Source organism: Canis lupus, chromosome 10 (assembly GCF_003254725.2).
Source record: "Canis lupus dingo isolate Sandy chromosome 10, ASM325472v2, whole genome shotgun sequence".
Taxonomy (NCBI): Eukaryota; Metazoa; Chordata; class Mammalia; order Carnivora; family Canidae; genus Canis; species Canis lupus.
This window is the reverse complement of record NC_064252.1, coordinates 44,965,857-44,979,014: the sequence shown is the minus strand read 5'-3', so window position 1 is coordinate 44,979,014 and position 13,158 is coordinate 44,965,857. Positions and strand designations below refer to the sequence as shown.

Genomic DNA, 13,158 nt, shown 5'->3' with positions numbered 1-13,158 from the left:
AAAAGAGGATTGAATGGTCAAATATTTTATGTTAAGTTTAAAATTAAAAAGGGCTCATTTTAAAACCTATAATAGAGGAAAATACCCTATCAGAGATAATCACAGTTGGCATTTTGGTATGGATCCTTCCAGAAATATTTTTTTATACCCACACAGTGCTATACAGAATTTTTACTGATTTTTTTTTTTTTTTTTTTTTTTTTTTTTTTGCCTGTAGGGGTGATGGGATTATCTACAAAAATGTCACGCTGGTATTTTTTTCATGTGGCAAAATGTCACTGGTATTTTTTCATTGTAATAAACCTGAAATCTGCCCCATCACTTCAGATGCCTACGTAGACTCTACTGTATGGCTGTACCATGTTTATTGTAACCAATTTCCTGTTTAGATTCTTTCTAACTTGCCAATATAGATACCACCCCAGTGAATACATTTGTACGTAGATCTTTCACACGTTTTGGTGATTATTTCCTTGAGGTAAATGCTTGGATACAGAATTGCAGTCAAAGAATATGTAGTTGAAATCCATTTTATTGCTTTTGCCTCAACAGCACTTATCCAGCTGAGATTTCAGGTGATCTGGTTGGAGAGATGAGGCATACATGCCAGAGACTCATGACTTCTCTGGGAATATGCCAAAGCAATGTAAGCAACAGACAGCAGATGTGACTTTGGGCTGCTGAGGGAAAGAGCCATGGAAGCCCTAGGGCTAGGAATAAACACTGAATGAGACTTAGCTGTCTAGGGGTTGGGTCTGAAGAGCAGTTACCTACAGGAGGGTGTGTTTTGAAGGTGGCAGTTGGCTGATTACCCCTTACCCTGACACCAGTCTTCCCGGCTTTAGCCACCTGTTATACCTCAATCTGTCCGCTGTCACTTGTGCTTGAAAGACTCAAATGTTCCTGCTTCACGTGGGTATGAGAACCCACATCTGACGAAGGGACAAGCTGAGTGGCCTTCAGTCACTTAAACATGAAGCTTAAGGGAGGACAGACAAGCAAGTGAAATGGTCAAATCCCTGACTCCTGCTGCACCAGACCTAGCAGAAGAAATCAAAGAGAATGTTCAAAATGAATAAAGTGTTAAAGCTTCTAGAAGAAAACAGAGGGTCACTCCCAACTTCAGGGTAGGCAAAGATTTCTCCGTGCAAAAAGCACTAACTCTGTACTTTAGTGTGCTATCACTGCCGTAACACAAATTACCATTGAACACCTTGAAACAACACAAACTTATTTACTTAGGTTAAAATCCAGTGGGTTCAGCGTGGTCTCTGCTTAAGCAGATTCTTGACAAGTTATAAAAAGGAACAACAAGCACATGGTGAAAAAATGCTTTGCATCATTAATCATCATGGAAATGCAAATTCAAACATCCATTAGAACAACTATAGAATAAAGACTAACCCTACCAAATGTTGGTGGGGATGCAGAACAGCTGGAACTCATATACATTGCTGATGGGATTGTAAAATGATGCAGCTACTTTAGAAAACATATCCTCTGCTATAACCCAGAAATGTCACTGTTAAGTACTTATGCAAAAGAAATGAAAGCCCATGTCCACAGAAAGACACAAACAGGAGTATTTATAGCTCCTTTATTTACAATGGTTCACCGCCAGAAACAACCCAATGTCCATTAATAGAATGGATAAATAAATTTTGATACATTCATACAATGGAATCTAACTCATCGGTTTGAAAAAAGAGAGTGATTATCAGTACATGCAACAATATAGATGAATCTCAAATTCAAGAACAGATAAAAGTGATGGAAATCAGAAGTTGGTTGCAAAGGTAGAGGAATTGACTGGGAAGTGTGAAGGGGAAATTTCCAGTCTGGTGTTTTGAAAAAGTTTTTCATCTTGTTTTGGTGCTGGTTGTACAGGTGTGTATGATTGTCAAAACTAATTGAATGGAAAACCTAAGCTCTTTGTATTTTATTATATCCAATAAATAATGAAAATTCATAAAGGCCTGTGAGAAGATAATACACATGGATAGAAAACTAAAATTGTTTTTCCAAAGCAAAAATCAATTTCTATATTTTAAATCACCAATGAGCATTTTTAAAAATGGAAATGATGAGGGCGGGAATCGGCAGAGTAAGGATCTCCAAAGAGCCTCTCCTCCATAAAGGGGCAGTGAGAACACTGGCAAAAATGGTCACAATCAGTTATTTTAGATCTCTGGAAACCGACCAGACTTGCCACAGTCTGGGGAGCATGTATTACTTCTCAAAAAAAGGTAATTGTCCCTACAATTGTGTTGAACTTTGATTTACCATGTATTTCATCAGTTCTAAGATGTGTGTTTTCTCATGTTTTACTTTCTATTTAATCAGAAGGTGTCTTACAATCAATAGCGTATCATAATCTAATGGCCCCAGGTCCTTTAGCTTTCATAGTGCACTTCACAACAGATAGGGTGTTAGATTCAGTGGTAAAATGTGATCATTGTTCCTGTGGGTCACTTATATGCTAGAATGATCTGAGTATTGTCTATTTCAAAATGCTTGTTAGTACAATAAATTTTGCAACTGAAACAGTTCCAAAGGAAACTGTTAGTTCCAAAAAGTAACATTTTTAGTAATCTGGCTTTTTTTTTTCTTAAAGATTTTCTTTATTTACTCATGAGAGAGAGAGAGAGAGAGAGAGAGAGAGAGAGAGGCAGACAGAGACACAGGCAGAGGGAGAAGCAGGCTCCATGCAGGGAGCCTGATGTGGGGCTCGATCCCGGGTCTCCAGGATCACACCCTGGACTGAAGGCAGCACTAAACCACTCAGCCACCTGGGCTGCCCAGTAATCTGGCATTTCATATGAATCTTATAAGGAGAATAGATGAGCAATGACATCTTTAAAAAAAAAAAACACGTTTGTGTTGCCACAGATTTTTAAATTTGCTTCCAACATGTATTCACACAGAGACTTTGGCATGCCACAGCTTAAGGCTAGCCACCACAGCCATAGGATGCAGGCATGTGTAGCTGTGTTGATTTTATAAACTCTGTGGCCGCTTAGCTCAACTGGTTAGTTCAGTTGGTTAAGGTCAAACATTATGGGTCATCAAACATTATGGGTCAGACCCCATGTGCGGTTGTGTTCTCTAACTCATGGACACAGAAAGTGCTCTTCAGCTCAGCCTTCCACTGATAGTTAGGGCCTAGTTCTCATGGGAGTGGGAGACAGGTGGAGAAGAGATTGTTTCCAATGGAAAAGGCCACCTCCATGTGATGACTAATTGTCTCATCCCCTTAGTGTCATTGACTTTTTATTTGTTTGCTTGCTTTCTTTGGGTGTGTTTGGAACAGAGAACTAATTAGAGCCTGATTTTAAAGGATTTGTTTCTTTCCTTTCTTGATTCTATAGCTTGCAGTGAGTTGCATACTCCATCGCTAGATCGAAAACCAAATAGTTTTGTAGCAGTGAGTGTAACCACCCCTCCTCAGGCATTCTGGACGAAACATGCACAGACGGAGATCATCGAGGTAGGTACTGCTGGCTCTGACCCTGAAGCTCTGCAATCTTTAAACATCGCACGATGTTTATAGGCTGCGGGTGACCTGAGCGCCCTCCATGGAATCCCAGTACATGGATGCTTTTCTTCACATTCATATGAGTGGCATTATATTTGCCATATCCCTTACAATTATGGATTAGCTATTGGCTGGTTGTTTTTAAACAATGATCCTATGAGGTTATTGCCTTTTAAGAGGTAAAGAGCTCATTCTTCCTTGTCATTTTCATTTGGCTGCTGCTTTTGGAGAATTGTGTTCTTTAATCAAAGTTTGGAGAGCCATTAACTATTAACCAGCCTTCTTACTGGGCATACCCATATTTTTATTGGCTCTTTTTGTAGATCCTTTTGCATTGTGTGTTTTATATTTATATTTTACATTAAATTAAATGATGTGCATTCATCCTGGGACTTTTAGAAATCCCTTTTAGATAATTGAGCACCGTATATGAATTAAGAAACTAAGTATAGGATCTGTGTGAGATTGTGCAGGATTTTGTTTGTGACATGAGCATCTATATTAATAGCCCCTCCCTAGCAGTCTCAAACAAACATAAACTGCGTTTCCTCCTCTTCCCCCTTCATATTCTGGAACCCTTTTTCATTCTCTTGAAAACTTATTTCCAAGTTCAAATCAACAATTTTGTTTTCGAAGCATTTGCTGAGCTCTGCCTGCATGGAGCACAGTGCCAGGCGCTGTGGTTGACACAAATACCTTGAAGGCCCAGTCCCTGCCTTCAAGGAGCTCCCCATCCTGTGAGTGGGGAGGCAGAGTGAACATGGCCTCTCTCTACATAGCCATGTGGGAGGGGGTGGAGTAGAGAGATGAGAGCAGCACCTGGGAGGTGGGAGGTGGGGAGCATCCAGCTCTGAGGATTGGAGAGGCTGCCTTGGTGGTGCCTAGTGAAATTCTGACTTAAGAGATCTGAGTGCGGCTCAAGACTCTGCAGTTCTCACAAGTTCCCAGGTGATGCCATGCTGTCAGTCTGGGGACCACGTGTTGAAGAGCACACCAGAGTTGTGTGCTAGTTTTGCAAAGGCATGCAATAGGAAAGCATCATGTGGGTTTGGAGAATAACCTTATCCTGTTTTGTGTGTGCAGAAGGCCTAAGTGGAAGAACAAAGGAGAGAAGCCTTGATCATCAGGCCAGGATTTTGTATGGGCCAGTGCAGGCCTTTCAGAGAGGAGTCGCCTGACTAGATGTGTTTCAGGGAGGTCCTAAGTTGGTAGTCATTTAGGGGAATATGTAGGACCTGACTGGCAGTGGGAAGGAGTGAAGAGAAGGGGTGCATTTGACAGGCCCTGGAGGTGGGTATGTGGGGGCAGTTCATTGTTCCTGGGTGGTTGAGAATGATGGAGAAAGAAACACCAAAGCAGACATTTGTAGCCTCCTTGGGAATAGAGCCAGAAGTAGCCGTAACCAAGGGCAGATGAAGAGAAAGGTTGGGTGGGCTGCGGCCCCAGCAGGCCACCCAGGAGGTGCTGCCCAGTAGACCTTGAGAGACTAGATCTAGCAGCTGCAGAGGGAGCAGAGCTAGAGGCATGGAACCCACAGTAGGCACAAACAGGAACATTAACCATTAGGCTGAGATAGTTAACCACCGCCTGAGAAAGAAAATATGTTATGGGACTCTGGGGGAGCAGGGCTAAGCTGCCAAAAATGGGCACCTGTGAGCTAGAAACTAACAGCTTGTCTTTTGAAAAGGATAGCCTTAAAAGGGTCACTTCTTAATTATTCCAACTATGGGATTCTGGAAATAAGAGATGACTTAAGCCATTCGTTTCTTTTTTCATCTGCCTTTGTACATCCTGAAGGAACAAGCCAAAGTAGTAGATCCAAATACATTACTCATCTAAAGTTGTAATACCAAGAATACATGTGGACATCCAACTTCTTTTACTTTGAGAGAATCCCTTCTAGTGAACAAGAGAATCCCTTAGAGTGAGCCCTCGGGTGTGGCTGTGCAGTGGGCTTGCCTGTGGTGGCTGCATCTGTAGAGGTCTGTCACACTACTTTGTCCTTGCTGAAAGTAGTGTTTGGGCTTGTTTGTAGGCATCCATGTAGGCTACCATGAGAGTCTGTGTTGATCCAAGTCAGTAAGAAGACTAGTGTCTCATTCTGAAAATGTTGGTGTGTTTCAAAAGCAATTACTTGGAAAAACATAACACTGTATTCTGATTTTTTTTTAAAGATTTTATTTATTTATTCAGGAGAGACACAGAGAGAGAGAGAGGCGGAGACACAGGCAGAGGGAGAAGCAGGCTCCATGCAGGGAGCCTGGTGTGGGACTCGATCCCGGGACTCCAGGAACATGCCCTGGGCCGAAGGCAGGCGCTAAACAGCTGAGCCACCCTGGGATCCCCTGTATTCTGATTTTATTCTCTTTTCTGTTCTAGGGAACCAACAATCCTATATTTCTAAGCAGTATTGCCTTCTTTCAAGACTCTCTCATCAATCAGATGACACAAATCAAACTCTCTGTGTATGATGTCAAAGATCGATCTCAGGGAACAGTTAAGTAACACGTTGTGGTTCATGAGATTTTGTTCCCTTTTTATAGAGTTCTGTAATCATCTAAGCGAGAGGTGAACACAGATTAACTTCACTGCTTTGCTCACAGATTAACTGATGTTCAAATGTATTTGTCTTTAGGAATTTCTTCTTGAGCATCCCTATTGGGCTCCTGAGATAGGGTCAGATGTGTTGTGGGAACCAGCCAGCTGGACTTCTCTAGGGCCTGATATTGGATCAGAAGTAAAGCAAGCGTACTAATGCCTTCTCTCCCCACTTTTCCTCAGATGTATTTACTGGGCTCTGGAACATTCATTGTCAAAGATCTGCTCCAGGACAGGCATCATAGGTTGCATTTAACACTAAGGTTGGTATTTAACTTTATTCCCTTGAAAGGATCTAGAATTATGCAGTCCAGGGACAGAAGGCAGGAAAGGCCTCATTTCCTGCACAGAAAGAAAGCCCAGCCCCTCCCAAAGGCTGAGATAAGTGAGGAGGTGGTTACTCACCGAAGTGGGATTAAAACTCAGCCTATCAGAAGACCTTTAGGGAATGGCAATGTGCAATATCCATAGGAAACATAAACCCTGTTGTATGCGGATCTAAAGGAAAACCTAGATACGAATTTAGTAATACTTAGCATTTTTGTCTATTATCTTTTCCCATTAGAATATGATCTCCAAGGAAGCAGGGTTTTTGTCTACTTTGCTTCATTGCTGTATCCTCTAGAACAGAGCCTGTTTTCCACAAATATCTATGGGAGGAAGGAAGGGGAATCCCCACTTTATCCCTGGAAGGGAGATGAAAGAGGTCAAAGATGTCAGCCCTTCCCAAATTCATTTCAGAGACAATTCTCATGGAAACCCTAACATGGTTTTTTTTTTTTTTTTCCTCAAAGTCCGTTGGGAAGCTATTCCAAAACAGCAAGAAAGACTTAACAAAGGTTAATGACCTGCTGGGATAGTGCACCATTCTAAGGCTGTAGTGGTAGTGGTGTTAACAGGCATGGGCAGAGCGAGACCCCTGCTGTGGCCCTTGGTTTGCATAAAGAGCCTGATTCAGGCTGAAGGACAGGTCTTACAGAAGATGCAAGGGGTCATGTGGGTGAAAGGGCTGCTGAGAGGAAAATATTCAGGTATATCATATGCCAGAACTAACTCTAGTTGCATCAGAGCTAAATGTAAGAAATGGACATCATCCTTTTGAAAAGGGGCTACATAGGACTCTTGAGCAGAGAGCATGGGGAGGCACTTTTCTACAGATGAGAACAGTGAGAAGAAGTCACAAAGGAAATTGTCAGTATATGTGACCACATAACAATTTTGGACCTTGCTAAATCAGACATCTTAAATAAAAAGCCAGAGGCTTTAAGGTATCGCTGGGGCTTCCCTGGATGAGTCAGATGGGCCCAGGCAGCTGGCAGCCATCCTGAGGGATCTTAAGGGTGAAGCTGACTAGGGCTAGAGAGGCATTAACTTTATCATATCAGGATTCAAAGGCTTTGGGAAACCCTTAGCTTACTTGGGGTCCAGATCTAGGTCTTGGGTCTAATCACAGCTTATGGGTGGATGGGAGGGAGCAAAAGGGGGCTTCATGCCAGAAGAAAGTGCTCCCCAGTCCCTGTTCTGAGATGTGTCCTCATCACTCTCTAGGGCAGGGGTCAGCCCAGGTGCTGATGGGTGCCTCCCAAACAAGCACTGGCTCTTCCCCTGCAACTGTACCCCAGGCACATCCATGCTTCTCTGGGGTGCTGTGTCCCCTCTCAGATGCTGCCCTTCCCTGTGCTTTCACGTTTCCTTGTGTGCCTCCCCCAGAGCCTGTGCATGTAGTGAATGCTGCTGACTGACTGGCAGGCCAGATCCTGGCACTCCCAGGACCCCTTGATGACCCAGGATGGCTGAGCTTTGCATTTAAGCAGAAAATGAAATGCAGGTACAATGCCTCTTACCAAAGTACTTTGCCCACCGCAGATCTGCAGAGAGCGACCGCGTGGGTAACATCACCGTGATTGGCTGGCAGATGGAAGAGAAGTCAGACCAGCGGCCCCCTGTGACCCGGTCTCTGGACACTGTCAATGGGAGGGTGAGTGTGCCACCTTGCTCTTCTCTGTTAAAAGGAGTAGGAGGACCTGATGGACTTTGCCTCTGTGCTCAGCGAAGGGAAAGACAGGGCCCCCGAAGCAGAATGTGCCAGTCTCCGTAGGCACTTCTCAAAGTATCAAGAAGGGGAGTTACCTCAGGGAGCATGACATGCAGGGCTCTGCTGGGTGGGAGCTGCAGTCAGGAGGGGAGAAGGTGGCTAGTGAGGGTATGGAATGAGACTTGGATTAGTTTGTTGTAGTTTCCCTCCCACGTACACTGGTGCCCTACAGCCACTGTGTGCACATCTCCTATCTATACACCCTCTGCAGCCTCTCACATACCTCTCCTCCTCTCCATCTTCACTCTCTCTCTGTCACTCTGTCTCCCATGCACAGTCGCTCACATAGGTCCCTCATGCTCTCAGACTACAGTTCTAATATACCAAACATTGGTAATTGGTCATTGCTGTAAAGTATGGAAATAACTCATTTTACCCAAAATAAGCCCAGGATGTCACCTGTGCAAACATTCCCAAGCGTCATCTCTTTCTTCCCCTCATTCTGTATGTCACAACACCACAACATCAGGTGAAGTGACCTAGTCACTAGAAAATCGTGTGTGTGGCCCAAGTGCAGTGTACTGGCAAGTGGATTAATATGTGGCATAGGCAACGTATTTACTGTAGAGTTAATGATGAATACAATTTTAAGAATTCTTTGATGATGCATCTGGACTCCATTTCTGCTGAGTGATTTAGAGTTGTCTGAGTCTCACTGTTTTTCTCTGCTTTTCTGCACACATTATTAGATGGTTCTACCCGTTGATGAGAGCTTGACAGAGGCACTGGGAATCCGATCCAAGTATGCTTCGTTGAGAAAAGACACTTTACTGAAATCGGGTAAACAGCTTCCTCCGTTGGTACTCTTGCCACTCTTGTGAGTGTCCACTCGGGCCCATGCTGACCTTTTCCTCCCTGCCCGCTCTGATTGTCACGGCCAGGCATCCCGACTGTCACCTCTCTGCCACATTTCTAAGTGCCGTGCTTTTTGCCAGCATGTGGAGTTAGTAATACTCCAAGCAAGGGGAGAGGGTGGGGAGTCTCCTCCTTCATTTCATTCTCATTTTGCCTCGGGTTTGTTGACTGACAATCTCCCCACCCCAGCCCCTGCACTTGAGAGTTAGTTACACGCCCTGGGACAAGAAGATTGCATGTCTCAAGGGAGGAGCAGCCAGGCTCAGTCACTTGGTGGACTTTGGTTTAAAGGTTTTAATTTTCTTGAGATGAACAGTAAGAAGCACCATTGAAGGCCTGGGGAGGAGGGCACATGTGGCAGATGTGTAGCCAGCTCACACGCAGCCTCCATCTCCTCCACATCCCCCACCTCAGTGTTCGGCGGAGCCATCTGCCGCATGTACCGATTCCCCACCACGGATGGCAACCACCTGCGGATCCTGGAGCAGATGGCAGAGAGTGTCCTCTCCTTGCATGTGCCCCGGCAGTTTGTGAAGCTCTTGCTGGAAGAGGATGCGGCCAGGTGAGGCCATGTGGAGAGGCCAACCACCCATCATGCCCTTCCTTTCCAGAAAGCTCTTAGATGTGGTGGGTAGAGAGCACTGGCAACAGAGGCCAGCTTCAGATCCAGCCTCTGCCACTTGTTTGCTCTGTGGCCTCAGCTTGCTGAAGCCTGTGTTTGCTCACCTATATCCTAGAGTTTCTGTGTGAGGCCTTCCCTTCCCCTCTCCTGTTCCCTCTCAGTGATGAGGAATGGCTGCTCGTTCTTTGGTCCTGGCCACCTGGGTCAGTGGTTTTCTAGGGTAGGGCCAGGCTACACAGAGCTAAGTATGACCCATTGGGGCCCTCAGCTCTTTTGTATCTCTCAGCCCGAGGCATATTCCATCGATCCCATGGCAGAGAGAGGCCGGAGGGGTGGTTCAGTGCCGCAGATTGCAGAGCGTGTTGCCTGTGTTCCTCAGATGTCATTTCTCCTTGCTGTCATAAGACAGTGTTAATTATGAACACAATAGCATGAAAGGAAACAATGCAGTCAGAATCTTACTATTTCAATACAGCCATTTAAAAAAATTTTTTTCTTGAAAAAAAATTCAATGTAAGAATGACAAGAATAATGCAATGAGCTGCTTTATCTATGTGTACAATTTAATAGTTATTTTAATTTTAAAAGTTTCCTTTCAGCTTTTCCATATTTATACAGATTTTCCAAGCTACTCTGTATAGTTGCATAGGTCTTCAGTTTTCACTTATAATTTTAATTATGGCATAACTTCCCATTATTTGGTATACTAGATTATAACCTTAAAGAGTATACTCATTTCACCAGAGCTCTGGTTTTGAGGCTTTTGTTGTTGTGTTTCATCATACCTTTCACACACATGACTGGTGTGCATGGTGTAAAAGTCTTCTTAATGAGTGAGACAGATTGTGGAAGACAGTCCCTCTGGAGCAGTGGGGATTGCTCTCAGAGCCCAAGCTGCGTGAGCAGTGTGCAGAAATTAGAAGGGATGACGAGGAGGAGGGTGGTCAGGGCAGGCCTTTGTGAGATGGTGGCATTAAACTGACACCCGGAGCGCAAGAAGGAGCTGCATGAAAGACGGGCAGAGACACTGGAGAAGGTCCATCAGCAGCCACAGCAGACGGGGCTCATGTACTCATGAACAGACCCACAGCCGCAGGGCCAGTTGGCCAGCAGTGAGCAAAGACATAGGTCTCACCGCAGCTCGTGTGCGTATTCTTTTACTTTGATTTTGCTAATTTCATAATAATAAAATGGTATAACTTTCTTTTTAACTTCAGACAATTCAGTAGATTCCATAAAGTTAACTTTTTCCCTCCAGAGGAAAGCATGCATAGTATAAAAACCAAACAGTGGGCAGCCCCAGTGGCTCAGCGGTTTAGCGCCGCCTTCAGCCCAGGGTGAGACCCTGGAGACCTGGGATCGAGTCCCACGTCAGGCTCCCTGCATGGAGCCTGCTTCTCCCTCTGCCTGTGTCTCTGCCTCTCTCTCTCTGTGTCTCTCATGAATAAATAAATAAAATCTTAAAAAAATAAATAGCGCCAGAAGGCTTTTAACAATGACGTAAGTCTTGGGGCCCTCTACTCTGTGATCTGCTTCCTAGAAACAACGCTTTCAGCTGTTTTGGTGTTTACCACTATATTTCTAAATAAACATATAGCGTACTCTCTTAACCAGTTTTGGGGATTGGCTACTGTTTCCATGAGATGAGGATTTCAGGTCTTTTGTACTTTCCTCAGCTTCCTAATATGGTTATCCTTCTTTTTTTAAAGTCTATCTTGTGTTTTCATTATTCTGATTATGTAGCTATTATTTACTGCTGAGCTAAGACATTTATGTTTCAGTTCTTAAACAGCTTTTATTTTTCTGTAGGTAACAGATCCTCTTTTTTCTTCTCTTCTCCCTTTCCCCTTTCCTTGCCTTCATGCTACTTTTAGATTTAGACAGCTCATTTCTCATGGAGACAGAGAAAGTAAGCACAGCCCCCTCTGGCCCTTGTCCCTGACCCCGAGGGACAGCACAGAAACAAAGGGGGCCGAGTGAGTGCAGCAGAGCGTGGCTGCCCAGTTCCCAGCAGCTGTGGATGTGGATCGCTGTGTGGGATCCTTATGTTCTGCGGCAGTATTCTTAGGGGCAGGGCAGGAAGGCCTGGCTTCCCCAGAACAGGGGGGCCATGAGAAGCTGTCTCACAATAGCCCCTGGGGGAGACAGGTAAGTGCGATGGCCTCAAGTACTTGCTTACAAGCCTCCACTCGTCTCATCTTCCAGAAGAGTCTCACGTCCTTCTGTCTGCCCAGATTCCAAAGGGCTGCCTGCGTGGCCCGTGTGAGTCCTGGCAGGAGCCACTCCCCTAGAGCCCCTCTGCTCCATCTAGTTCCCCTGACATTTGACAGGATTTCTATGAGAAGGGTCTCTGTGTGCTTTTCCACGTGGTAGGTAGTCTGCCCTTCATACAGCCACTACCCCTAGAGTGGTCTGTTGTGCTGCCCCACCGCTTGCTCTGTAGATGTGTAGTGTAACTGTGGTCTGAGGCCTCCCTTGGCATCGACAATACTTCTGCCTCCATTCTGTTCTCCTGCTTGGTTGGGACACCTGCGCCTCTCCCAGGGAAGCGAGGCAGCTCCGTGGCCTGATGTGCATGTGTGTCTTACTTGCAGAGTGTGTGAACTGGAGGAGTTGGGGGATCTCTCCCCTTGCTGGGAGAGCCTCCGGCGCCAGATTGTCACTCAGTACCAGACCATCATCCTCACGTACCAGGAGAACCTGACCGACCTCCATCAGTACAAAGGTGGGTGCTGGGTCTCCACTTTCCCAGCTGAAGCATGAGAACCTGGCTCAAATACTCTCGCCAGCAGACGCTCTAATGGATTTTTTTAGAAATAGATTTTCCTGTAGGTGTGAATTTTTTCAAATATGGATTTCTCAGATCTTAATTAAGAAGACAAGTATGTGATTTGCATTGAAAATTCCTTCTATGGTGTCATCTGCCAAAGCAAGTAATGTAGCATAAAATTTAGGGGAGATGAAATCTCAGGCTGTTGGTTTGTGTTATTTTTTTGTCTTGGTCTTAAAATGCCCAAAGGAAATGCCCCAAAAGACATAAAGCATTTGCTTTGAGACAAAGTGGTTTCCTAGATTTCCCAGTTTAAATATTCAACAGTCCTGGGGATCCTTGGGTGGCTCAGCGGTTTAGCGCCTGCCTTTGGCCCAGGGCACAATCCGGGAGTCCCGGGATCGAGTCCCGCATCGGGTTCCTGGCATGGAGCCTGCTTCTCCCTTGGCCTGTGTCTCTGCCTCTCTCTCTCTCTCTCTCTTTCTCTCTATGTCTATCATGAATAAATAAATGAATCTTTAAAAAAAATAAATATTCAACAGTCCTTGTATTGAACATCTGAATTGTCTGAGTGGAGCTCTCCATTTTAAGGCTCAAAAGAGAAAGTGAAGGGCAGCGCGGGTGGCTCAGCGGTTTAGCGCCACCTTCAGCCCAGGGTGTGATTCTGGAGACCCGGGATCGAG

At 44.9% G+C, this 13,158-nt stretch overlaps 1 protein-coding gene across 22 annotated transcripts in view; it reads left to right on the top strand.

Annotated features, from left to right (window-relative positions):
- Positions 1 to 13,158, top strand: part of INPP4A (inositol polyphosphate-4-phosphatase type I A) — a 135,087-nt gene that overhangs the window by 81,386 nt on the left and 40,543 nt on the right. For all 22 annotated transcript variants that reach the window (XM_025464449.3, XM_049115841.1, XM_025464500.2 and 19 more), the window contains exons 5-11: positions 3,369 to 3,487; positions 5,915 to 6,031; positions 6,317 to 6,396; positions 8,000 to 8,111; positions 8,918 to 9,008; positions 9,498 to 9,645; positions 12,300 to 12,430. In XM_025464449.3, the coding sequence (XP_025320234.1) occupies positions 3,369 to 3,487; positions 5,915 to 6,031; positions 6,317 to 6,396; positions 8,000 to 8,111; positions 8,918 to 9,008; positions 9,498 to 9,645; positions 12,300 to 12,430 (798 nt within the window). The remainder of the gene's footprint in view (positions 1 to 3,368; positions 3,488 to 5,914; positions 6,032 to 6,316; positions 6,397 to 7,999; positions 8,112 to 8,917; positions 9,009 to 9,497; positions 9,646 to 12,299; positions 12,431 to 13,158) is intronic.